The 26402-nt window shown below is 35.1% G+C and overlaps 1 protein-coding gene across 6 annotated transcripts in view; it reads left to right on the top strand.

Moving 5' to 3' along the window:
• The window catches only part of DACH2 (dachshund family transcription factor 2), a 676255-nt gene that overhangs the window by 534950 nt on the left and 114903 nt on the right, over positions 1-26402 (top strand). For all 6 annotated transcript variants that reach the window (XM_007992197.3, XM_037989462.2, XM_007992199.3 and 3 more), the window contains one exon: positions 17421-17593. In XM_007992197.3, the coding sequence (XP_007990388.2) occupies positions 17421-17593 (173 nt within the window). The remainder of the gene's footprint in view (positions 1-17420; positions 17594-26402) is intronic.

Here is a 26402-nt window from a genome sequence, read left to right as displayed (position 1 = left end):
GAAAAGGATATACTAACCTCCAACCCTCTCTAACTTTTATGTGAAGGGAAAAGAACAGTACAGTTCCAGCAGCCTTAAGCCTTCTGTCTCACCTAAGGACTTATGGGAGTTAAAAATTACTTGTGAAAGTCACAGCCCAAGGATACAGGCTCACTAAGGGACTAAGACCTAATCATAAGATTATAGAATGTTTCTTCTCTCACATTTAACTATCCCCACAGTAGTGCTCCTGTGTAACAAACGGGGATTACAGCTTAAAGAACTGCAATTTTCAGACCCTAGTTATGACAGGTTCTCTAGGGAGAAGCAAAACTAAGGAGGACAGAAACAAGACTAGAGGAAAATTTAGACACTAATGCCACAGGTAAAGCAAGCATTTACAATAGCCTAACTCCCAGCCAGATCAGCATAAAACCTATCACCAAAGGCCCATTTACTTCAGTCTCTCCTACTACATCATTTCTGGCTTTAAATGAAAAAGAAAATGCAAACATAAACAAAATCATAAAACACAATCTGAAGAGGCAGAGCAAACAACAGAACCAAATTCAGACATAGCTGATATTTTAGAATTATCAGACTGAGAATTAAAAAAAAAAAAAAACTAATATACTAAGAGAATGGAAAAAATGAACATCATACAGAACACACGGGACAGTTAATCAGTGAGGCAGAAACCCTAAGAAAAAATCAAAAGAAAATGCTAGGAATAAAAGAAAGAACTCCAATAAAATGAAGAATATCTTATATGAAATCATCGATAGAATACACAGAGTCAAGGAAAAAATCAGTAAGCTTGAAGATATTTCAACACATACTTCCCAAGCTGAAAAAAGAGAAATGATGACAGAAATAAAATACCAGAATGGACTATCTAAGAACTGTATGACAAAGAGAAGAAAAAGATAAAAGAACAGAGGACATATTTAAATAACAACGACTGAGAGTTTTCCAAAATTAATGAGAAACACCAAATCACAAATTGTTCAGCAAACACTAAGTAGGATAAATACCAAAATCTACAAATACCCATATCATATTCCAACTGCAGAAAACCAATGACAAAAAGAAAATCTTGAAAGAAGACAGAGAAAAAAACTTTATTTTCACACAGAAACAAAGTAATTACGCTGGACTTCTCTTTAGAAACCAGGCAAATAGCAAGAGAGTGGAATGAAATATTTAGAGTGTTGAAAAAGAAAACACCATAAATGTATACCCTTACTATCCACCCACAAGAATTTAAAAATATATATTTAAAACTCCACAAACCTAGAATTCTGTGTCCAGGAAAATTTCCCTTTACAAGTGAAGGAAAAATAAAAACTTTCTCAAACAAAAATTGAGGTAATTTGCTACCATACCAGTAGAACTGCATCTCAAGAAACATTGAAAACTCTTCACGAAGAAAGAAAATGATATACATTGGAAAGTTTGATTTATGTAAACAAAGGAAGAGCACTAGAGGTGGAATAAGTTAAGATAAATTAATTTTTTTAATTTCTTTTTTTTGTTTTGTTAGTTTGTTTTTTTTTTTTTTTTTTTTTTTTACAGGGTCTCACTCTGTCACCCAGGCTGGAGTGCAGTGGTGTGATCACGGCTCACTGCAGCCTTGACCTCCCAGGCTCAGGAGATCCTCTCTCCTAACCCCCTCCACTCCCCAGTAGCTGGGACTACAGGCATGTGCCACCACTCCTAACTAACCTTTGTATTTTTTAGTAGAAACAGGGTTTTGCCACGCTGCCTAGGCTGATCTTGAATTTCTGGGCTCAAGAGACTTGCCTGTCTTGGCCTCCCAGAGTGCTGGGAATATAGGCATGAGCCACCGTGCCAGACCAATTTATAAAAATTCTTAGTTAATCTAACACATAATGATCTGTTCAAATAATACAAGCAACATAAGCAGGAGGAGCAATTCTTATATCAGGTAAAACAGACTGTAAAGCAAAAGCAGTGAAGAAAAGACAAAGAAGGTCATGATATTAATATATTGATAAAAGGATACATCCAACAAGAAGATATTACATTCCTAAATATACCTGCACCTAACTGAAACTCCCAGATTAATAAAACAGTTACTACTAGACCTAGGAAAAGAGGTAGACAGCAGCACAATCATAGTGAGCGTCTTCAACACTCCACTGACAGAACTAGACATAGCATCAAAGCAGAAAGCAAACAAGGACTTAAACTGAATGCTAGAACAAACCGACCTAAAAGTATTTACGGAACACTTTATCCAATAAATGCAGAATTTACATTCTTCTCATCAGCATGTGGCACATTCTCTAAGATAGACCATGGATTAGTCCATTTTCATGCTGCTGATAAAGACATACCCAAGGCTGGGCAATTTACAAAAGAAGGAGATTTAATGGACTTACACTTCCACGTGGTAAGGGAGGCCTCACAATCATGGTGGAAGGTGAAAGGCACTTCTTACATGGCGGTGGCAAGAGAGAGAATGAGAACCAGGTAAAGGGGTTTCTCCTTATAAAACCATCAGATCTCGTGAGACTTATTCACTACCATGAGAACAGTATGGGAGAAACCACTCCCATGATTCAGTTATCTCCCACTGGGTCCCTCCCAAAACACATGGGAATTATGGGAATACAATTCAAGATGAGATTTGGATGGGGACACAGAGCCAAACCATATCAGCCCATATGATAGGCCAAAAAACATGTACAATTTCTTTCAGTTCAGTTCAGATTTTGATTATTTTTGTCTTCTGATACATTTGGGGTTGGTTAGTTCATGTTTCTCCAGTTTCTCTAGTTGTGAGAATACGTTGTTAATTTGAGATCTTTCTAACTATTTGATGTGGGCATATAATGCTATAAACTTCAATACTAACACTGACTTAGCTGTGTCCCAAAGATTGTCATATGTACTATCTTTGGTCTCATTAGTCTCAAATAATTTCTTGATTTCTGCCTTAATTTTATTATTTACCCAAAAGTATTTTGGGAGTGTGTTGTTTAATTTCCATGTAATTATATGATTGAATTTGTTAGTATTGATTTCTATTTTTACTATTGTGCTGTCCAAGTGTGGCTGGTATAATTTCACTTTTTTCAGTTTGCTGAAGATTGTTTTATGTTTGATTATGTGGTCGATTTTAGTATGATTTATTTTTTTCCAATTTTCTGAGTTTTTAAATATTTGATTATGTGATCAATTTTAGAGTATGTGCCATGTGCAGATGAGAAGAATGTGCATTCTGTTGTCTTTGGTTGGAGAGTTCTGTAAATGTGTATTAGGCCCATTTGGTCACGTGTGAGTTCAGATCTTGAATATCTTTGTTAATTTTATGCTTTGATGATTTGTCCAATACTGTCAGTGTAATGTTGAAGTCTCTCACTATTATTGTGTGTAAATCCAAATTTCATCATAGTTCTCTAAGAACTTGCTTTATGAATCTGGGTGCTCCTCTGTTGGGTGCATATTTATGTAGGGTAGTTAGGTCTTCTTGGTGAATTAAACCCTTTATTATTATGTAATGCTCTTTTTCTTTTTTGATCTAACCACAGTAAAAAAAAATAAAGGAATCCATGATTTTATTATTTGAAAAAATTAATAAGATACATAGATCACTAGCTAGACTAATAAAGACACAAAAGAGAGAAAATCCAAATAAACACAATTACAAATGACAAAGGGGACATTACCACTAACCCACAGAAATACAAAAAATTCTCAGAGACTTACTATAAATACCTCTATGCACACGAACTAGAAAATCTAGAAGAAATTGATATATTCCTGAAAATATACAACCTCCCAAGACTGAACAAAAAAGAAATTGAATATCTGAACAGACCAATAACGAGTTCCAAAATTGAAGCAGTAATAACAAGTCTACCAAACAAGAAAATCCAGGGACTAGATGGATTCACAGCTTAATTATATTAGATGTACAAAGAAGGGCTGGTACCATTTATACAGAAAATATTCCCCAAAATTGAGGAGGAGGGACCTTTCTAACTTGTTCTATGAGGCCAGGATCATCCTGATACCAAATCCTTGCAGATGCACACCAAAAGCAGTAAAAGGTAAAAAGAAAAAGATATTGTCATCAGGACAATATCCTTGATGAACACAGATGGAAAAATCTACAAGAAAATACTAGCAAACCGAATTGAGCAACACATAAAAAGCTAATCCACTATGATCAAATATGCTTTATCCCTGACATCCAAGATTGTTTCAACATATGCAAATAAATACATGTGATTCATCATATAAACAGAAGTAAAAACAAAAACCACATGGCTGTCTCAATAGATGCATGAAAGGTTTTTGGTAAAATTCAAGAACCCTTCATGTTAAAAACCCTCAGTAAACTAGGCATTGAAGGAGCTACTGCAAAATAATAAGAGCCATCTCTGACAAACCCACAGCCAACATCACACTGAACTGGCAAAAGTTGGAAGCATCACCCTTGAAAACCAGCACAAGACAAGGATGCCTTATCTCACCACTCTTATTCAACATAGTACTGAAACTCCTGGCCAGAGCAATCAGACAGGGGGAAGAAATCAAAGGTATCCAAAAAGGAAGAGAGGATGTCAAACTATCCCTAATCGCAGATGACATAATTCTACATCATGAAATTAACCCAAATGCCCATCAACAGCAGATTGGATAAAGGAAGTGTTGTACATATACACCATGGAATACTACACAGCCATAAAACAGAATTAGGTCATGTTCTCTGCAGCAGCATGGATGGAGCTGGAGGCCATTACCCTAAGAAACTAATGCAGGAACAGAAAACCAAATACCACTTATTCTCACTCAAAAGTGGAAGCTAAACCATGAGAAGACATGGACACAAAGAGGAAAATAACAGACACTTGGGCCTAATGGAGGGTGCAGGGTGGAAGGAGGGAGATGATCAGAAAAAAATACTATTGGGTACTATGCTTATTACTTGTATGAGGAAATAGTCTATACAACAAACCCACATGACACACAGTTTACTTGTATAACAAATCTGCACATATACACCTGAACCTAAAATAAAAGTTAAAAGAGTCTCAATACATTTTTTAAAAATCAAAGTTAGATGAAATATCTTCTCAGGCCACAGTGGAATAAAACTAGAAATCAACTGCCAAAGGAACCCTCAACACTATAGAAGAACATGGAAATTAAACAATCTGCTCTTGAAAGATTTTTGGTTTAACAATAAAATCAAGATGGAAATTTAAAAAGTATTCAAAATGAATGATAATAGTGACACAAGTTATTAAAACAGCTGGAAGATAGAAAAAAGTAAACAGTGCCAAGAGGAAGGTTTATGTTACTAAATGCTTACATCGAAAAATCTGAAAGGTCACAAATTAGCAACCTAACATCACATCTCAAGGAACTAGAGCAACTAGCCCAAACCAAACCCAAAGCTAGCAGAAGAAAAGAAATAACAAGGATTAGAGCAGAACTAAATAAAATGGAAACAAAATCTATGAAACAAAGATCAATTTTAAAAAAGTTAGTTCTGTGAAAAGATAAACAAAATCAATAGAACATTAGGTAGATTAATCAAGAAAATAAGAGAGATGATTCAAATAAGCTCACTTAGAAATAAAAATGGAGCTATTACAACCAACACCACAGAAATTCAAGATTTTTTGAGACTACTATGACCACCTCTATGCACACAAACTAGAAAACCTAGAGGAAATGGTTGAATTCCTGGAAACATACAAACCTCTTAGCTTGAATCAGGAAGAACTAGAAATCCTCAACAGATCAATAATAGGCAGTGAGATTGAATCAGTAATTTAAAAATTGCCAAAGAAACAAGAGCCCAAGACTAGATGGATTTAAAGCCAAATTCACTGGACCTTCAAAGAAGTGATACCAATCCTACTGAAACTGTTCCAAAATATTGAGAGAGAATACCCTCCAACTCATTCTATGAAGCCAGCATCACCTTGTTACCCAAGCAAGGAAAGCACATAACCAAAAAAGATAACTATAGACCACTATCCCTGATGAACCTAGATGAAAAAAATCCTCAATAAAGTACAAGCAAACCAAATTCAACAACACATCAAAAAGATAATACACCATGATCAAGTGGGTTTCATCCCAGTAATACAGTGATGGGTCAATGTACTCAAGTCCAGAAATGTGATTCACCACCTAAACATAATTTAAAACCTAAAGCATATGATCATCTCAATAAATACAGAAAAACATTCAATAAAATCAAACATTCCTTTATTATAAAAACCCTCAACAAATTAGACATTGAAGGAACATAATTAAAATTATAAAAGCCATCTATGACAAACCAACAGTCAGCATCATACTGGAAGGGCATACACTGGTGGCATTATCCCCATAAGAACTGGAACAAGAGAAGGTTGCCCATTTTTACCACTCCTGTACAACATAGTGCTGGAAGTCCTAGCCAGACCAATCAGGCCAGAGAAAGAAAGAAAGGACACACAAATAGGAAAAGAGGACGTTAAAACATCTCTCTTCACTGGCAATATGATCATATAAGTAGAAAGTCCTATAGACGCTATCAAAGGATTTCAAGATATGTTAAATGACTTCAGTACTGTTTCAGGATACAAAATCAACATACAAAAAATTGTAGCATTTCTATACACCAATAAGATTCAAATCAAGAATGACAGCCAAATCAAGAATGCAATCCCATTTACAATAGTCACAAAAATGTAAAATATCTAGGAATACATCTACCAATGAGTCGAAAGATCTCTATGAGAAGAACTACAAAACACTCCTGAAAGAAATAATAGATGACACAAACAAATGGAAAAACATTCCATGCTCATGGATTGGAAGAATCAGTATTGTTAAAATGGCCATACTGCCCAAAGCCATCTACAGACTCATTACAATTTCTATCAAAATACAAATGCCATTCATTTAAATAATTAATAAAAAAACTATTATAAAATTCATATGGAAGAAAAAAATTGGCCTAAATAGCCAAAGCAATCCTAAACAAAATGAACAAAGCTGGAGAGTTATCACATTGCTGGATTTCTAATTATACTACAAGGATATAGTAACCAAAACCAAAACAGCATGGTACTTATATGAATATAGACATATAGACAAATGGAACAGAATAGAGAATCCAGAAATAAAGCTGATCTTTGACAAAGCATCCAAAAGCATAAATTGGGGAAAGGACACCCTATTCAACAAATGGTGCTTGGAAAATTGGATAACCATATATAGAAGAATGAAACTAGATCCCTGTCTTTCACCATATACAAAAATAAACTCGAGATGGATTAAAGACTTAAATCTAAGACCTCGATTAATAAAAATTCTAGAAGAAAACCTAGAAAAAACTCTTCTAAACATTGGTCTAGACAAAGAATTTGTGATTAAGACCCAAAAAGCAGATGTAATAAAAATAAATAAATAAATGGGGCCTCATTAAACAAAACAAAAAAAAAGCTACTGCACAGCAAAAGTAATAATCTTCAGAGTAAACAGCCAACTCACAGAATGGCAGAAAATGCTTGCAAACTCTGCATCTAACAAAGGACTAATATCCAGAATCTACAACGAACTCAAACAAATCAACAAGACAAAAATAATAACATCAAAAATGTGGGCAAGTGACATTAGTAGACACTTATCAAAAGAAGATATACAGGAAATGCAAATCAAAACCACAGTGTGATACCACCTTACTCCTGCAAGAATGGCTATAATCAATAAATCAAAACATAACAGATGTTGGTGTGGATGCAGTGAAAACGGAACACTTCTGCATTGCTGGTGGGAATATAAACTAGTACAACCACTATGGAAAACAGTGTGGAGATTCCTTAAAGAACTAAAAGTAGAACTACGATTTGATCCAGCAATCCTGCTACTGGGTATGTATCCAGAGGAAAAGAAGTAATTACACAAAAAAGAAATACGCACTTTTATAGCCACACAATTCACAATTGTAAAAATATGGAACCAGCCCAAATACTCATCAATCAACAAGTGGATAAAGAAATTGTATGTATAATATATATGTGATATTTATAATGGAATACTACTCAGCCATATAAAGGAACAAATTAATTGCATCCACAGCAGCCTAGATGGAACTGGAGATTATTCTTCTAAGTGAAGTAACTCAGGAATGGAAAACCAAACATTGTGTGTTCCCACTCAAAGGTGGGAGGTAAGCTATGAGGATGCAAAGGCATAAGAATGATACAATGGACTTTGGGGACTCGGGGGATAATGTAGCAGGTGGCAGAGGGATGAAAGACTATAAATTGGGTCCAGTGTATACTGCTTAGTTGATGGGTGCACCCAAATCTCAGAAATTACCAAAAAAGAACTTAATCATGTAACCAAATGTCACCTGTTGTCCAAAAACTTATGGAAATAAGAAATAAGAAAAAAGATATACAAATGGCCAAGAGAAAATGCTCAACATCCCTAATCAATAGGAAAATGCAAATTGAAACCACAATGAGATGCTACCTTACCCCTGCCGGAATGGATATTATTAAACATTAAAAAAAAAATATAGATGCTGGCCTGGATGTAATGAAAAAGGAACACTGTTCCTTTTAGACACTGTTGATGGGACACTGTTGACGGGAATGTAATTTAGTACAGCCTCTATAGAAAACCATATGGCAATTTCTCAAAGAACTAAAAGTAGATCTGCCATTCGATCCAGCAATCCCTTTACTGTGTGTCTATCCAAAGGAAAAGAAGTCATTATATCAGAAAGACACCTGCACTTGTATGCTTACCACAGCACAATTCACAATTGTAAACATATGGAATGAACCTAAGTGTTCATCAATGGATAAGTAGATAAAAATAAAGTGTTATATGTATACACCATGGAATACTACTCAGCCACAAAAAGAAGAAATTAATATCTTTTGCAGCCATTTGGATGGAGCTGAAGGTCATTATTCTAAATGAAGTAACTCAGGAGCAGAAAACCAAGTGTTGTATATTCTCACTTATAAGTGGGATTTAAGCTATGTGTATGCAAAGAAATACAGAGTGGTACATGGACATTGCAGAATCAGAAGGGAGGAGCGTGGGAGCTGAGTGAGGGACCAAAAAAACTACATTATGGGCACAGTGTACACTTCTCAGGCTACAGGTGCACTAAAATCTCAGATTTCACACTATGCAATTCATCCATTTAACCAAAAGTTACTTGTACCCGCAAAGCTATTGAAATACGAACAATAACAAGAAAAAGTAATTTTAAAAAGAATGTATTGGGTCATTATACTTGTGGATGAGTGAAATAAGTGACAGCAATGTTATAAAGGACTGAAAGGAGGAATTGAGAACTGAGAATACTCTGTTATAAGGCATTTGTAGTACCCCTGAAGTAGTATAGTGGTATTTGTAAATGGAATAAGACTAATTGTAAATATATATTGAAAACTCTAAGGCAAACACTAAAGAACATTAAAAGTTTTAACGGTTTGATTTTTAAAACATTAAAAATTTTAATAAAAATTTTAAATTCCTCTTAAATTCACGTGGAACATTCACCAAGATAGGACATATTCTGGTCCATAAAATACACTATAACATATTTAAGAGAATAGAAATCAAAGTATACTCTCAGTCATAATGGAATTAAACAAGAAGCCAATAACAGAAAGACAGCTGTGAAATCAAAAAATACTTAGAGATTAAACAGTACACTTATAAATACCACACAAGTCAAAAAAAGAACCCCCAAGAAAAATTCAAAAGTATTTTAAAGCAAATGACAATGAAAATATAATTTATCAAAATTCATAGGATGTAGCAAAAGCAGTGCTTAAAGGGAAATAAATAGCATTGAATTAATTAATATATTAAAAAGGATAAAGAGATAAAATCAGTAATCAAAGCTACCACTTTAGGAAAATAAAAAGATAAAAAATCTAAAGCAGAAGAAAATAAATAATAATCATTAGAATAGAAATGAATGAAATTGAAAACAGAATATCAACAGAGAAAATCAATGAAACCAAAAGCTGGTTCATTGACAAGACAAATGAAATTCATAAACCCCTAGGCAGACTAACTAACAAAAAGAGAGAAGATGCAAATTACTATTATCAGAAAATAGAGGCCATCACTATTTATACTATGACATTAAAATGATAATATAGCAATACTCAACAACTCTATACCCACAAATTTGATAACTCGGAAGAAATTAGCTAATTTTTTATAAACTACAATTTACCAATACTCACACAAGAAGCAACAAATAATCTGAAAAGGCCTATACTTATTACAGAAATAGAATCTGTAATTAAAACCCTTCCACAACAGAAAGCACCATGTTCAAATGGGTTCAAAGGTAAAGTCTACCAAACATTTAAAGAAGAAAATATACCAATTATCTGCAATCCCTTCCAGAAGATAAAAGCAGTGGGAATATTTTCTACCTCATTCTATGAGATCAAAATGAACCAAATACCAAAATATCAGAGAAAGACAATGTAGGAAAGGGAAACTACAGACCAGTGTCTCTGATGAACATAATGCAAAAATCCTGAAAACAAAATAATACATTAAAGTTAACAATGTATAGGAAAAATTACACACCGGCCGGGCACGTTGGCCAATGCCTGTAATCCCAGCACTTTGGGAGGCTGAGGCGGGCGAATCATGAGGTCAAAAGATCAAGACCATCCTGGCCAACATGGTGAAACCCCGTCTCTACTAAAAGTACAAAAATTAGCTATGTGCAGTGGTGTGTGCCTGTAGTCTCAGCTACTAGGGAGGCTGAAGCAGGAGAATCACTTGAACCAGGGAGACGGAGGTTGCAATGAGCCGAGATCGCACCACTGCACTCCAGCCTGGTGATAGAGTGAGACTCCGTCTCAAAAAAACAAAACAAAACAAAACAAAATATTACACACTATTACCAAGTGGAATTTATTCCATGTGTGTAAAGGTAGCTCAACATTGGAAAATCAATTGATGTAATCTGTAACATCAGTAGGCTAGAGAATAAAAATAATATGATACTAAAAGTAGATGCAGAAAAAGTTTTTGAGAAAATACAATACACATTCATAATAAAAACTCTTAGAAAAAAATAGGAATAGAGGGGAACTGCCTCAACTTGTTAAAGAACATCCACAAAAACCTACTGCTGACATCTTACTCAATGGTGAAAAACTAGGTGCTTTTCCCCTAAGATTGAAAATAAGGGAAGGATGTTCCCTCTTATCACTTCTATTCATCATTGTACTGGAGGCCTTAGACAGTGAAAAATGACAAGAAAATGAAACAAAAATTTATACAAATTAGGGAAGAAAAAATTGTATTGGTTCAAAGATGACATGATTATCTGTGTAAAATTTAAAAAGATTTTACAAAAAAGTCTCATAGAACTGATAAGAGATTATAGTAAGGTTGCAGGATGCAAAATTAATGTAAAAAATCAACTGCTTTCTTGTATACCAACAATGAACAGTTGCAATTTGAAGTTAAAAACATATCTTAAGTGAAATAACTCTGAAACAGAAAGTCAAAAACTTATAAGTGGAAGTCTAGACTTCACCACTACACAATGTATCCATGTAACAAAACTGCACTTGTACCTCTTAAATTTATACAAATAAAAACACAAAATTGTTTAAATTAGCAGCAATAATTGAAGTACTTAAGTATAAACATAGATAGATAGATAGATAGATAGATAGATAGATAGATAGATAGATAGATATAGATATAAGATTATTAGAATGACTACTACAGAACTCTGATGAAAAAATCCGGGAATATATAAATAAATGGAGAGGTATCCTATGTTCATGGATAGGAAGACTCAATATCGTTAGAACAGCAGTTCTTCCCAACTTGATCTATAGATTTAATATATTCCCAATCAAAATCCAAGGAAATTGTTTTGTGGATACTCACATAGTGATTTCAACATTTATATGGAAATTAAAAGAACCAAAATAGCCAGGAAAGTATTGAACAAAAAAAAATGCAGTGGACTGACACTACCATACTTCATTATTTACTATAAAGTTACAGTAATCGTGATAGTGTGATTTTGACAAAAGAACTGACAAGTAGATTAATGTTAATAGAACAGAATAGAGAGCCTAGAAATAGATCCACACAAATATAGTCAATTGGTATTTGATGGAGGAGCAAAGGCAATTCAATAGAAAGATCATAGCATTTTTGTACAAATTACAGTGGAACAACTGGGATATCACATGCAAAGAATGAACCTAGACACAGACAGACCATCTGTTCTTTACAAAAATTAACTCAAGAGCATCATAGACCTAAATGTAAATTGCAATTGCAAAACTGAATCTATTAGCAGATAACATCAGAGAAAAGCTGGGTGATCTTGGGTTTGGCAATGAGGTTTTAGATACAATATCAAGACCATAAACCTTAAAATAAACTAATAAGTTGGATTTCATTAAACTTAAAAACCGTTCCATGAAGCCCACTGTTAAGCGAATGAAAAGACAAACAAAAGAATAGGAAAAGTCTTTGCACAACTCCTATATGATAAAGGACTGATAGATATACAAAGAAACTTTAATCTCAACAATAAGAAATAAGCAACCAAATTAAAAAAGTGGACAAAAGACCTAAACAGACATCTCATTAATTAAGACACAGGTGGATAATAAGCATATGAAAACATGTTGAATATAATATGTCACTAGGGAATTGCAAATTAAAACAACTAGATGATACCCATAAACACCTGTGGAAATAGCTAACATCCAAAATTGTCAACTTCAATTGCTCACAAAGATTTGGAGCAACAGGAACTTTCCGTTTGTTGTTCATGGAAATGCAAAATACTATAATGACTTTGGAAGACATTTTGGGCATTTTTTAAACTAAAGTAAGCATAGTCCTATATTTATACAAATCAATGAAGAACTTAAGTTCACACAAAAACCTATACACCAAAGTTTATAGTGACTTTATTCATAATTGCTAAAAATTAGAAACAACCAAGATATGCCTTAATAGGTGAATGCATAAACCAACTGTGATATATATGTACTATGGAAACATATTTAGCAATAAGTACAAATGAGCTATCAAACCTTGAAAAGACTTGGGTGAACCTTAAGTGCAAATTGCTAAGTGAAACAAATCAGTCTGAAAAGGCTAAATAGTGTGTGATTCTAACTAGCTAGCATTCGGGTAAAGGCAAATCTATAGAGCCTAAAAAGATCAGTGATTGCCAGAGGTTGGGGGGAGGGATAAAACAAGTGACCTCTGCTATAAACTATGGACTGTGGTTAATACATCAATATTGATTTTTCAAATGTAGAGATACAACAGATTATTACACGATATTAATATGAGGACCAACTGTGTGATGGCAGAGTGGAGGTATAAGGAAATTCTCTGTAACTTCTGTTAATGTGTTTTATTAATCTAAGACTGCTCTAAAACTAGTCTATTTATTTTTTAAAGGGAAGGGGTATTTACATAGGCAAATCAATTGGGTTAGGAAGGCAGATTCCAGAGAGAAGCATTAACATGAGTGAAGGCTAACATGAATTCAAACTGTAGATGTAAATAGTCCAGTGGGGCTAGAGTACAGCATACAGAGAGGAATATAATGAAACATTACAACCAGAAAGGTAATTTTGGATGAAATAAAAATGCTTGTATTTTATTCTGGTAGCAGTTAAGTGGTCACTAGAAGTCTTAAAAAGGGAGTAGAAAGGCAAATGAAAAACCACAGGAAGACAGATTGGGAAGATAGGTACTTCTATCAAGGGATTAATGCCTGGTAGTCACCGTAGAAATGACAAAATATTACAGAAGTCAACGTGACTTAGAAATCAAATCAATGTGAGATTTAGATAGACAGAGGATTACTAAAGTTTGTACCTTTCATAGCTAGAAGGTGGTGGTGCTATGCACTTATATAAGAATTGTAGGAGTTGCTGAAATACCAACATGCATTAGAAATTATTCTTACAGGTCCGACTCTGTGGCTCACTGCTGGAATCCCAGCACTTTGTGAGACCGAGGTGGGCAGATCACTTGAGGTCAGGAGTTCGAGACCAGCTTGGCCAACATGGTGAAACTCCATCTGTACTAAAAATACAAAAATTAGCTGGGCGTGGTGGCACATGCCTGTAATGCCAGCTACTTGGGAGGCTGAGGCAGGAGAATCGCTTGAGCCCGGGAGGCAGAGGTTGCAGTAAGCCGAGATCATGCGACTGCACTCCAGCCTGGATGACAGAGCAAGAATCTGTCATATTTTTAAAAATAAATAAATAAATAATTTAAAAAATTTAAATTAAAAAAAAGAATTATTCTTATAGTAACTTGCATAATGTCTGTGAAGTCAATAGGAAAAGAGATAACCCATTTTGGTGATTTTTTAAAAAGATTTGTCTTTATTACCATGTTATTAAAAGGCTACCTGTATATCTAGCATGTGACTAAGTGAGCCAGATTGCAGGTGTGGTGTATACTACTGATGGTTTTTCATTATATGTGCTCAGTTTCAGAAAAAGTTTGACTTTCATAATTCAGTATTTGCATAAGCTTTGCATGGAGAACTCATGTGTGGTCACTGTTAAATTGGCCTGTAATGTAAGTACTAGCTTGGGGTAAAGTCTAGGGCATTACAGTCAATTGACAGTTATTGCAGGTCATGATTTCAAAATATGAGTTTTAAGCCTTTCATGGTCATTTGAAATGTTTGATGAATTAGATTTTAAAACTGCCAATAGGCTGTTAAATTCTTTTTGTAGTTTGCATTTAGTTTGCATTTCAATTGGACTTTAAGTAGGCATATTTTTTATTATCGCCAGATGGTGCCTAGGTGATACTGAAAATCTCTGGAGAGTGAGGAGAGATTATTACACTGTTAAGGGAACTGTAAGTTGAACAAAATCTTATTTGAGAATTTGAATAGTAAATAGGAACACTGATGGCTACTTTTCATCTAAGTTTGATCAATTTGTGACTGAAGCAGTGTAGACAAAGAAGGACTGAACTGTATAATTACCTTGGGCTTGCGGTAAATGATAGCCTTATATAGAAACCTGCTTAGGTCATTGATTGTCGTTATTATGTTGAACATAATGTGAAGGTTTTAGGAGAAAGATAAACAGTGATTAGTTTAATATATATTATAAAATATCATTATAGCATAAGCTATATGATAAAAATGCATATGTACCTAAGTAATTTTAGAAGGCTAACTGAAAATATGCTTCTAGTTTTAAAGGGAGTGAGTTGCACATACAAATGAGATTACACAGCATTTGTCTTTCTGTGCCTGGCTTATTTTGCTTAGCATAATGTTCTCCAGAATGACAAGTGTTTGAGGCAATGAATATATTAATTAGCTTTATTTAGTTATCCCACATTGTGTATGTGTATATGTATATGTGTATATGTGTGTGTGTACACATATATAATATATAATAGGATCACTTTGTATTCCATAAGTATATGCAATTGTAATTTGTCAATGTATAATAAAAATTTTAACTATTAAAAAGTAAAAATAATCACAAGTGAGTGGAAAAGGCCACTTTGAATTCAATATTGTAAGAGTTGTTTTGAGGCTTCACTGATAAATTAATAATGGCAACAAAAATATTTCAGAGCTCGAAAGTTTGGTTTAGAAGGTTGTTCCTAAAAAGGATTTAGAGATAGTGAGCCGTAAGTGAACACGGATAGGAGAAAAGTTTAAAATAGTTTCTGACTCTGGGATATGGAGTCAGATAGGGAGTACAGAGAATGTTTCCTTTCCTGAGTTCCACACAGAATTTAAGTTTCTAGGTAGGCTTTTTCCTTGTGTAATTCTGGTTACAGTGCATTTTGTGACTATCTTTATCAGAAACACTGGTGGCTAATGTTTTCTTTATTGAGGAATTGCTTTCATTGTGATGATCACTTGAATGTTGTATGAGACCTTACCTACCTGGAAATGTATTCCACTGCTTGTGCTGCCTTTGTGCTTTCTTGTTAACAGTTTTAGATCAACCATTATAAGTGAAATCAGGAGATGGACCTCAAGTAATTTAACACTGCTTCTTCCTTCTAGCTCCCGTTAAAATTGGACTTTATTAAAATTAAAAACTACTCTGTGAAACACACTGTTAAGAAAATGAAGCCACAGAATGCAACAAAATCTTTGTCCTAAAAATATGTGTTTTGAGTGTTTGTATTACTGCCACTTGGGTTTGAGGAATGAGATTTAGGGAGCTTTTTAATATACTTTCTATAGATTCGCTGATTTTTTTTTCTGTTGTGATAAGGGAAGCAAGGAAATGTGAAGCGATTACCAAGAGAAAAAAAAGGACGTTATTAATACTTAATACTTATGTGCAGAATCAACGTAAATGCTGTCCACCATAGAATTTCTGTAGTCTGTGATAATTTAGAAAAATTATAGGCAGGGATGTTTTAGAACATCTATTAAAGACTACTGATTTCTGGGCTTCTGTCCAAAATTAGGCAAGATTACTGTAGAGGTAATTGTTTATAATAAGTGCTATGATTTGCTCACAGTGACGTTCACATCCATAAAGCTAAACTAAATTTTAGTAGACTCTGCTCAAACTCCTTTCCTCCTACAAATTTCAGCCTATTAAGGGATAAGTAGACAATGATTTTAATGTTACCTTTTACATGATGGCATACCTGTGGCTACCAGAAGTTGAATGTGGATAATAATTGAGAGATGTTCTTTCAGATATTTCAAATGTGTGAAAATTATTCCAACTTGCATAAGAAAAAAATGAAATTCCTGAAATGACTCAACAATATTTGTTATTAAGTATTTCTTATTAAACTGGAAAATAGGTTGATATTTTGATAGGAGAGTTATTATTTATTCACAAAGACTTTAAATTAAAGCTATTAATATAAGCATTCATTTTAGAGATTTATATCTAAAAGCGTATAACATACTCCAAGTCTGTTTTCTTCTATAGTTCTGAAGCTTAGAGAATCTACATCCTGCCTTACCAGCACCTCTGTTAAGTCTCTTCAAGAAATTATAAAGCTGTCAACTATCAACACATCAATGCATTATTGTTATGATGTTACAAAATGGTTATAATGATTAAGAAGAAAGTTCTTATTTTTTGAAATGCAATGATGTTTGGCTTAAAGATTTGTGTTTGTTTTATGGGTAAAAATTTTGCATCTTATCAATATTTGGGGAGTAACCGCAAGAACAAAGCATATTTATAATTAAACATGTGGATACAGGAAGATTTTTAAAATTATTAAACAATATAAAATACCACACGTGCTATTAATGGCACAAGGTGACACTAGCATATAATAAAAATTGTTTTTATAAGAAAACTAAGAATGAATTCAGATACTTTTTAACAAACTATTTCAGATAATCATAATGTAACAAGTTTAATATGTACTGTCTCTTTTAGGACTGGATCTGCCATTTATGATGATGCCTCATCCCCTACTTCCAGTCAGCTTACCTCCTGCATCAGTTGCCATGGCAATGAATCAGATGAACCATCTCAATACTATTGCCAACATGGCTGCTGCAGCACAGATTCACAGTCCACTCTCCAGAGCTGGCACCTCTGTTATAAAGGTAAGAATCATGATTTAGAAAAGGACAAAGGTGTCAATTACATGCAAATTTAGATAAAATACTAACAATCCCACTGGATCTTCAGTAGTCACTCAGTTCATTGATTCAGTTAGTTAGCATACAGTATTGATGGACTTAGTTTGTGACTAGGCCTTCCAGGTTTGTTGTTGTTTGTTTGTTTTCATTCCATGGCCACAGATCTCACTGTTAATTCTATTTCCTGTCTTGCAGTCATGTGCACAGTGTGTGGGAGGCATGGGCAGACTAATGACAGAGTAGAAGAGTGTGCAAAAACCACTCCCATCGCTGGGGTGAAACAGAGTAAACACTGTGCATCTTTTTGGAGTTTCAGGGACAGTTATGAGGTATGATATACCATACAGGACTTATAGTCAGACAGTTTTGGGTTCCAATTCTGATTTGCAACTTAGCTGAATGAACTTGGGCATGACAGCCCTCCTGAACATGTTTCCTCAACTGTAAAATGAAGGTCATAGTTAATAATCTATGCTGCTTATTTCATGGGCTGTCCGGAGATAATATGAGTAAAATATATGTAAAGACCTGCAAAACATTAACAATATTTATGATAACTTATTGCATTAACGTTATGATGTTAGAATACTTTTTTTTTCAAGTTTATGGGCATGGGATAATGAAACACAAAGGATATTTTGTAGCTACCCCTTCTTTTTCCTCTTAGTTTGGCATATGGCTTTTCTGCTCTCTTTTCAATTGTCATATGAACTAGGCTTTTGAATGCTTTTTCTTCTTGTGAAGAGGTGATATACGGGTACATAGTATCCCAAGATTTTAGTTAATCACAGAAACCCATTGATTCCCTCCTTTATTCCTCCACTTACTCAACAAATATTACACCCTTAATAATTACATGTCAGGGTATTGAGCAATATGGGAAATTTATAAGTACGATATACACTTTGACTTTCAGGAGCTCCCAAATATAAATGTGAGACAAACAAGTACCCGCTTAACATATAACAACAAGACAGACTATGATGGATAACATAAGAGAACCACCAAGTATTACAGGAATTTAGAGGAAGGAGTGATTATACCTACCTTTTAGAAGAGAGGAGGCAGGGATCTGGGAAGGTATTATAGTTAATGGATTTCAACTGAGCCTTGCAATATTGATATGATTATAATAGATAGGCATGGAGGTGAAAGAAATGAAGGCAGAGGAAATGTGACATTTTGAACATACTTGTTTCATTTTAAAATTAGCTTGTAATTTGGGAGCCTTCTAAAGCACTGAAGAAAATTTTAAGCATAACCTTTGTAAGAAAGGAACAGAAAATATGATCATTTTTATAAAGCTTCATCTATATATTTTTAACACCAACTGGAAGTATGCTTCCTGGAGAGGCTGGTTGCAGACTTCACCACTACACAAATACCCTGGCAACAAAACTGCGCTTGTACCCCTGAATCAATAAAAAAAATTAAAGGTAAAAATAAAGCTTGTGGTTGATAATGAGTTAGTCTATCCTAACTAATGGGAGCTCTGTTATTAAAATATTTGATGGGAGTGTAAACTTGGACTTAGGGTTGTCTTTGAGAAGAAAATTACCCATGAAATGTGGGATAAATTTCCCATGATTTTGAAACTGGATGGCTATTAAGAAAATATGACAACACAAACAAATTGTGAAATTATATTAAAAAACAAACCTGGGAGCAGTGGCAGTGACATGTGCCTGTAGTCCCAGCTACTTAGGGGCCTAAAGAGAGGAAGATCACTTGAAACCAGGGGTTCAAGATCAGCCTGGGCAACATTGTGAGGCTCCTTCTCTAAAACAAACAAACAAAAGCACTTCAAAGTAATTGTATTATCATACTGGCTTTGGAATGATGGAAGAGTACTCTTAACAGAGGCATGCTTATGACTCTTCAAAAGTACATTGGTTGGTTTTCATAAGTACCACATTTAATTAGCTGTATTTCGTTTGAATGTTTGAGACTTCAGTTAGCTTTGTGAATAATTTGCGTCAAGAGGCACATGGAAATGTGGTTCATAATTATGGTCCTGGAAATGGAAAAGATAATTATCTTCTTAATCCAAATATTGGGGTTTTTTTGTTTTTTTTGTTTGTTTGTTTGTTTGGTTTTTTACCTATGAAAGCAATATAACTGACATTTTGTTTAGGGCTTATTAGTCTATTTCATATGCAACCTTTTAAAAAAGAAAGTTGGCATTGTCACAAACAATTTTATACAACTTTTTAACAAGTGAAATTAGATCACATGCTTATTTATGTCCTGCCAAATACACAAATACATAGAAACCATTTTATGCTTAAGAGAAATGTATCTACTTTCATGTCGTTATTTTGACTAAAGTAAGTTAAGATAGATATATTTAATTAAAACACGCTGATAAAAATTTCTATTTCTGTACAAATCTATGAGAAATATATTTTGTCATTTGCATAGATTGCATGGTGGTGGAAGAAGGGCTTTTTGGGTATCCATTACCCAAATAATGTACATTGTACCCAGTGAGTAATCTCTCATCATGCACCCTATTCCATCCCCTCACCTTTCCATTGTCTATCATTCCATACTTGACACTCCTGTGTACACATTATTTAGTTCCCACTTATAAGTGAGAACATATGGTATTTGTCTTTCTGTGTCTGACTTGTTATGCTTAAGATAATGGCCTCCATTTTCATCCATATTGCTGCAAAAGACAAATTTCATTCTTTCTTATGGCTAAATAGTATTCCATTTATATATATATATCGTATTCCTCTATCTATCTGTCTGTCTATCTATCTATCTATCTATCTAGATAGATAGATAGGAATTTGATAATGGGTTAGTCTATCCTAACTAACTAATGAGAGCTCTGTTATTAAAATATTTGATCGGAGTGTAAACTTAGACTTAGAGTTGTCTTTGAGAAGAAAATTACCCATGAAATGTAGGATAAATTTGCCCGTTAGGCACATATGCCTGTTAGGATAAATTTCCCATGATTTTGAAACTGTATGACTATTAAGAAAATATGACAACAAAAACAAATGGCGAAATTATATTAAAAAGCAAACCTGGGAGCAGTGGTGGTGATATGTGCCTTTTTTTATATATAATATATATTATATATATATATGAATACTATTTGGAATATATATATATAAAATGGAATACTATGATCCTAAAAATGTGCAAGATATATATGCATATATATATGCAAGATATATATATGCATATATATATATATCTTGCAGTTTTTCTTTATCATATCATCTGTTGACAGACACTTAGGTTGATCCCATATCATTGCTGTTGTGAATAGTACTATGATAAACATATGAGTGTAGATATCTTTTTGATATAGTGAGTTATTTTCCTTTGGGTAGATACCCAATAGTGGGATTGTTGGATTGAATGGCAGTTCTATTTATAGTTCCTTGAGAAATCTCCCTACTGTCATAGTGAATGTACTAATTTACATTTCTACCAACAGTGTATAAGCATTACGTTTTCTCCTCACAAACATTTGTTATTTTTTATCTTTTTTAAAATCCTCACAAACATTTGTTATTTCTTGTCTTTTGAAAAATAGCCATTCTGACTCATGTAAAATGATATCCCATTGTGGTTTTAATTTGTGTATCTCTGATGATTAGTGACGTTGAGCATTTTCATATGCCCGTTAGTCATTTGTATGTTTATTCATGTCCTTTGCCCACTTTGTACTGGGATTATTTGGAGTTTTCATTTTGAGTTGTTTAAGTCCCTTCTAAATTCTGTTTACTAATCCCCTGTCACATGCATTATTTGCAAATATTATCTCCCATTCTGTAGGTTGCCTGTTCAATCTTGATTATTTATTTTGCTATGCAGAAGATTTTTAGTTTAATTAAGTCCCATTTGTCTATTTTTGTTTTTATTGCCTGTGCTTTTTACATCTTATTCATAAATATTTTGCCTACACCAATGTCCAGGATAATTTTCCTTAGGTATTTTTACAGTACTTTTATAATTTCATGTCTTGCATTTAAGGGTTTAATCCATCTTGAGTTGACTTTTGAATTTGCTGAAAGATAAGGGTCCAATTTCATTCTTCTGTGTATGACAGTCAAATTTTTCCAGTACCATTTGTTGAAAAGGATGTCATTTCCCCAGTGTATATTCCTGTTGATTTTGTCACAAAAGAGTTGGCTCTGAGTACCTGGCTTTATTTCTGTGTTCCCTATTTTGTTCCCTGGATATATGTGTCTATTTTTATATCAGTACCATGCTGCTTTGGTTACTGTAGCCTTATAGTATAATTTGAAGTCAGTAATGAGATGCCTCCAGCCTTATTCTTTTTGCTTAGTATTTATTTGGCTATTCGGGCTCCTTTTTAGTTCCATATGATTTTGAGGATAGTATTTTCTATTTCTGTGAAAAATGAATTTTTTTAAGGGATTGCATTAAATCTGTAGATTGCTTTGAATAGTATGGTAATTTTAATGATGTTAGTTTTTTAAATCCAAGAGCGAGGGATATTTTTCCATTTGTTTATGGCATCTACAATTACTTTCACCAGTGTTTTGTAGTTTTCCTTGTAGATATCTTTTACCTCTTTGGCTAAAATTATTCTTAGTTTATTTTTTACTAGCTGTTGTAAATGGGATTGCCGTCTTTATTTGATTATCTGCTGGATCATTATTGGTATGTAGAAATGCTACCAATTTTTGTAAAGGGATCTTCACACTTTACTGAATTAATTTCTCAAATTCAAAAGATATTTGGTGGAGACTGAGGCTTTCTAGATGTAGGTCATGTCATCAGTGAACCGGGAAAATTTGACTTCCCCTTTTCTGTTTGGATGCCTTTTGTTTGTTTCTTTTGCGTGATTGCTCTGGCTGGGGTATATTGGTTCATTCTCAAGCTGCTATGAAGAAATACCTGAGACTGGGTAATTTATTTAAAAAAGATGTTTAATTAACTCACAGCTCCACATGGCTGGGCATGCCTCAGGATAACTTACAACCGTGGCTGGAGGCAACTCTTCACATGGCAGCAGGAGAAAGAATGACTGCCAACAGGGGAAATGCCAGACATTTATAAAATCATCAGATCTCATGAGACTCACTCTTTCACAATAACAGCATGGAGGAAACCACCCCCCATGATTCAATTACCTCTACCTGGTCCTGCCCTTGACATATGGGGGTTATAACAATTCGAGGTGAGATTTTGGTGGGGGCACAGAGGCAAATCATATCATTCCACCTATGCCCCCTCCAAAATCTCATGTCCTCACATTTCCAAACACAATCATACCCTTTCAGTAGTCCCCGCAAATCTTTTTTTTTTTTTTTTTTTTTTTTTTTTTGAGATGGAGTTTCGCTCTGTTGCCCAGGCTGGAGTGCAGTGACGTGATCTTGGCTCACTGCAAGCTCCGCCTCCCAGGTTCATGTCACTCTCCTGCCTCAGCCTCCCAAGTAGCTGGGACTACAGGCACCCGCCACCATGCCCGGCTAATTTTTTGTATTTTTGGTAGAGACGGGGTTTCACCATGTTATCCGGGATGGTCTTGATCTCCTGATCTTGTGATCCGCCCGCCTTGGCCTCCCAAAGTGCTGGAGTTACAGCCGTGAGCCACCGCGCTTGGCCTAGTCTCCTCAAATCTTAATGCATCCCAGCATTAACCCAAAAGTCAAAGTCCAAAGTTTCATCTGAGAAAGGACTCAAGGCAATTTCCTTTTGCCTATGAGTCTCTAAAATCAAAAGCAAGTTAGTTACTTCCTAAATACAATGAGGGACAGGCATTGGGTAAATACAACCATTCCAAATGGGAGAAATTCTGCCAAAACAAAGGAGACACAGACCCTATGCAAGTCTGCAATCCAATAGGGCAGTCGTTAAACCTTAAAGTTCCCTAATAATATTCTTTGACTCCATGTCTCACATCCAGGTCATGCTGATGCAAAAGGTGGCCTCCTATGGCCTTGGGCAGCTCTGCCCCTGTGGCTTCGCAGGGTACAGCCCCCTCCCGACTGCCTTCACAAGATGGTGTTGAGCGTCTGTGGCTTTTCCAGGCACACGATGGATCTAGCATTCCATGGTCTGGAAGACAGTGGCCCTCTTCTCAATGTTCCACTAGGCAGTGTCCCAGTGGGGACTCCGTGTGGGGGCTCACACGCTACATTTTCCTTCTGTACTGCCCTAGCAGAGGTTCTCCTTGTGGACTGTGTCTCCACAGCAAACTTCTGCTGGATATCCAAGGGTTTCCATACATCCTCTGAAATCTAGGCAGAGGTCCCTGAACCTCAATTCTTGTCTTCTGCACACCTGCAGGCCTAACACCACATGGAAACCACCAGGGCTTGGGGTTTGCACCCCCTGAAACAATTACCTGAGCTGTATATTGGCCCCTTTTAGCCACAGCAGGAGCAGCTGGGACAAAGGGCACCAAGTCCCTAGGCTGCACACAGCAGAGGGGCCCTGAACCCTGCCCAGGAAACCAATTCCCCCTGGTAGGCATCCAAGCCTGTGATGGGAAGCTCTCTTACTTGGCCTGGAGGCATTTTCCCCTTTGTCTCGGTGATTAACACTTGGCTCCTCATTACTTATGCAAATTTATGCAGCTGGCTTCAATTCCTCTCCAGAAAATGGGAGTTTTCTATTGCATCATCAGCCTTCAAATTTTCCAAAGTTTTGTGCTCTGCTTCCTCTTGAATACTTTGCCACTTAGAAATTTCTTCCACCAGATACCCTAAATCATCCCTCTCAAGTTCAAAGTTCCACAGATCTCTAGGGTAGGGGCAAAATGCTGCCAATCTCTTTGCTAAAGCATAGCAAGAGTCACTTTTATTCTAGCTCCCAACACGTTATTTTTATCTCCATCTAAGACCACTTCAGCCTGGACTTCATTGTGCATGTAACTGTCAGCATTTTGGTCAAACCCATTCAACGAGTCTCTAGAAAGTTCCAAACGTTATTACATCTTTCTGTCTTCTTCTAAGCCCTCCAAGCTGTTCCAATCTCTGTCTGTTACCCAGCTAGTTCCAAAGTTGCTTCCACATGTTTGGGTATGTTTACAGCGGTGCCCTACTATCTCAGTACAATTTATTGTATTAGTTCATTCTCATGATGCTATGAGACTGAGTAATTTATAAAGAAAAGAGGTTTAATTGACTCACAGTTCTGCATGACTGAGGAGGCCTCAGGAAACTTACAGTCATGGCAGAAAGCACCTCTTCACAAGGCAGGAGGAGAGAGAAAGACTGCCAGCAGTGGAAATGAATGCCCAACGCTTATAAAACTTTCAGATATCCTGAGACTCACTCACTATCACGAGAACAGCATGAGGGAAACTACCCCCATGATTCAATCACTTCCACCTTGTCCTGCCCTTGATACTTGGAGATTATTACTATTCAAGGTGAGATTTGGGTGGGGACACAGAGCCCAACCTTATTACTGGGACTCCAGTATTATGTTGAATCAGACTGGTGAGAACAGGCATCTTTGTCTTGTTCCAGTTCTTAGAATACTTTCAACTTTTCTCCATTCAGTATGATATTGGTTGTGGGTTTGTCATAATGGTTCTTATTGTTTTGAGGTATTTTCCTTTTATGGCTCCTTATTTCATTGAGGTCTTTTATCATGAAGGGAAGTTGGATTTTTATTAAACGCATTTTCTGCATGTGTTGAGATGATTATATGATTTTTGTTTTTAATTTGGATTGTATAATATATCTTATTTATGTATTTATTTATGTATTTGTGTATTTCTTTATTTAAAGACAGCATTTTGCTTTCTCACTCAAGTTGGAGAGCAGTGGTACAATTATAGCTCACTGCAGCTGCAAACTCCTGGGCTCGAGTGATTCTCCTACCTCAGTCTCTGGAGTAACTGGGTCTACTGGCATTTTCCACCATGCCTGGCTAATGTGTTTCTTTATTTTTTATTTTTATTTTTGTAGAGGTGGGCATCTTACTATATTGCCTAAGCTGGCCTTGAATTCCTGACCTCAAGCCCTTCTTTCAACTTGGCATCCCAAAGTGGAGTAATAATGTAATAATGTTTGGTTCTGTGTCCCCACCCAAATCTCACCATGAATAGTAATAATCCCCCAGTGTCAAGGGCAGGACCAGGTAGAGGTAACTGAATCATGGGGGTAGTTTTCCTCATAATCCTGAGATTAGGACATTTATTGATTTGTATATGTAGATTCATCCTTACATTCCTAGCATAAAACACACTTGATCATTATATATTATCTTTTTGATGTGTCATGACTTAATTTATTAATATTTTGTTGAGGATATTTTCATCTATGCTTTTCAAGGATATTGGCCTGTAGTTTCCTTTTATTGTTGTGTTGCCCTCTGGTTTTGTTATCAGGATGTTACTGGCCTCATAGAATTATTTAGGGATACTTTCCTCTTCCTCAACTTTTTGTAACAATTTCAGGATAATTACTGTTAGTAGAATTTGGCTGTGAATACACCTGATCACGGGCTTTATTTTGTTTGATGATTATTTTTGTTAATGATTCAATCTCACTACTCATTATTGTTCTGCTCAGGTTTTATATTTTTTCCTGGTTCAATTTTAAGAGAATGTAAGTTTCTAGGAATTTATCCATTTCCTCTAGGTTTTCAAGTATGCAAGCTTTTACTTCTTCATAGTAGTCTCTGATGATCTTTCATTTTTCTGTGGAATCATTTGTAATGTCTCCTTTTTTATTTCTGATTTTTATTTTTATCTTTTGTTAGTCTAGCTAATGGGTTATCGATTTTGTTTACGTTTTCAAAGAGCTATTTTCTCATGTTGATT

Source organism: Chlorocebus sabaeus, chromosome X (genome assembly GCF_047675955.1).
Source record: "Chlorocebus sabaeus isolate Y175 chromosome X, mChlSab1.0.hap1, whole genome shotgun sequence".
NCBI lineage: Eukaryota > Metazoa > Chordata > Mammalia > Primates > Cercopithecidae > Chlorocebus > Chlorocebus sabaeus.
The sequence above is the reverse complement of the archived record's forward strand: the minus strand, read 5'-3'. Positions and strand labels throughout refer to the sequence as shown.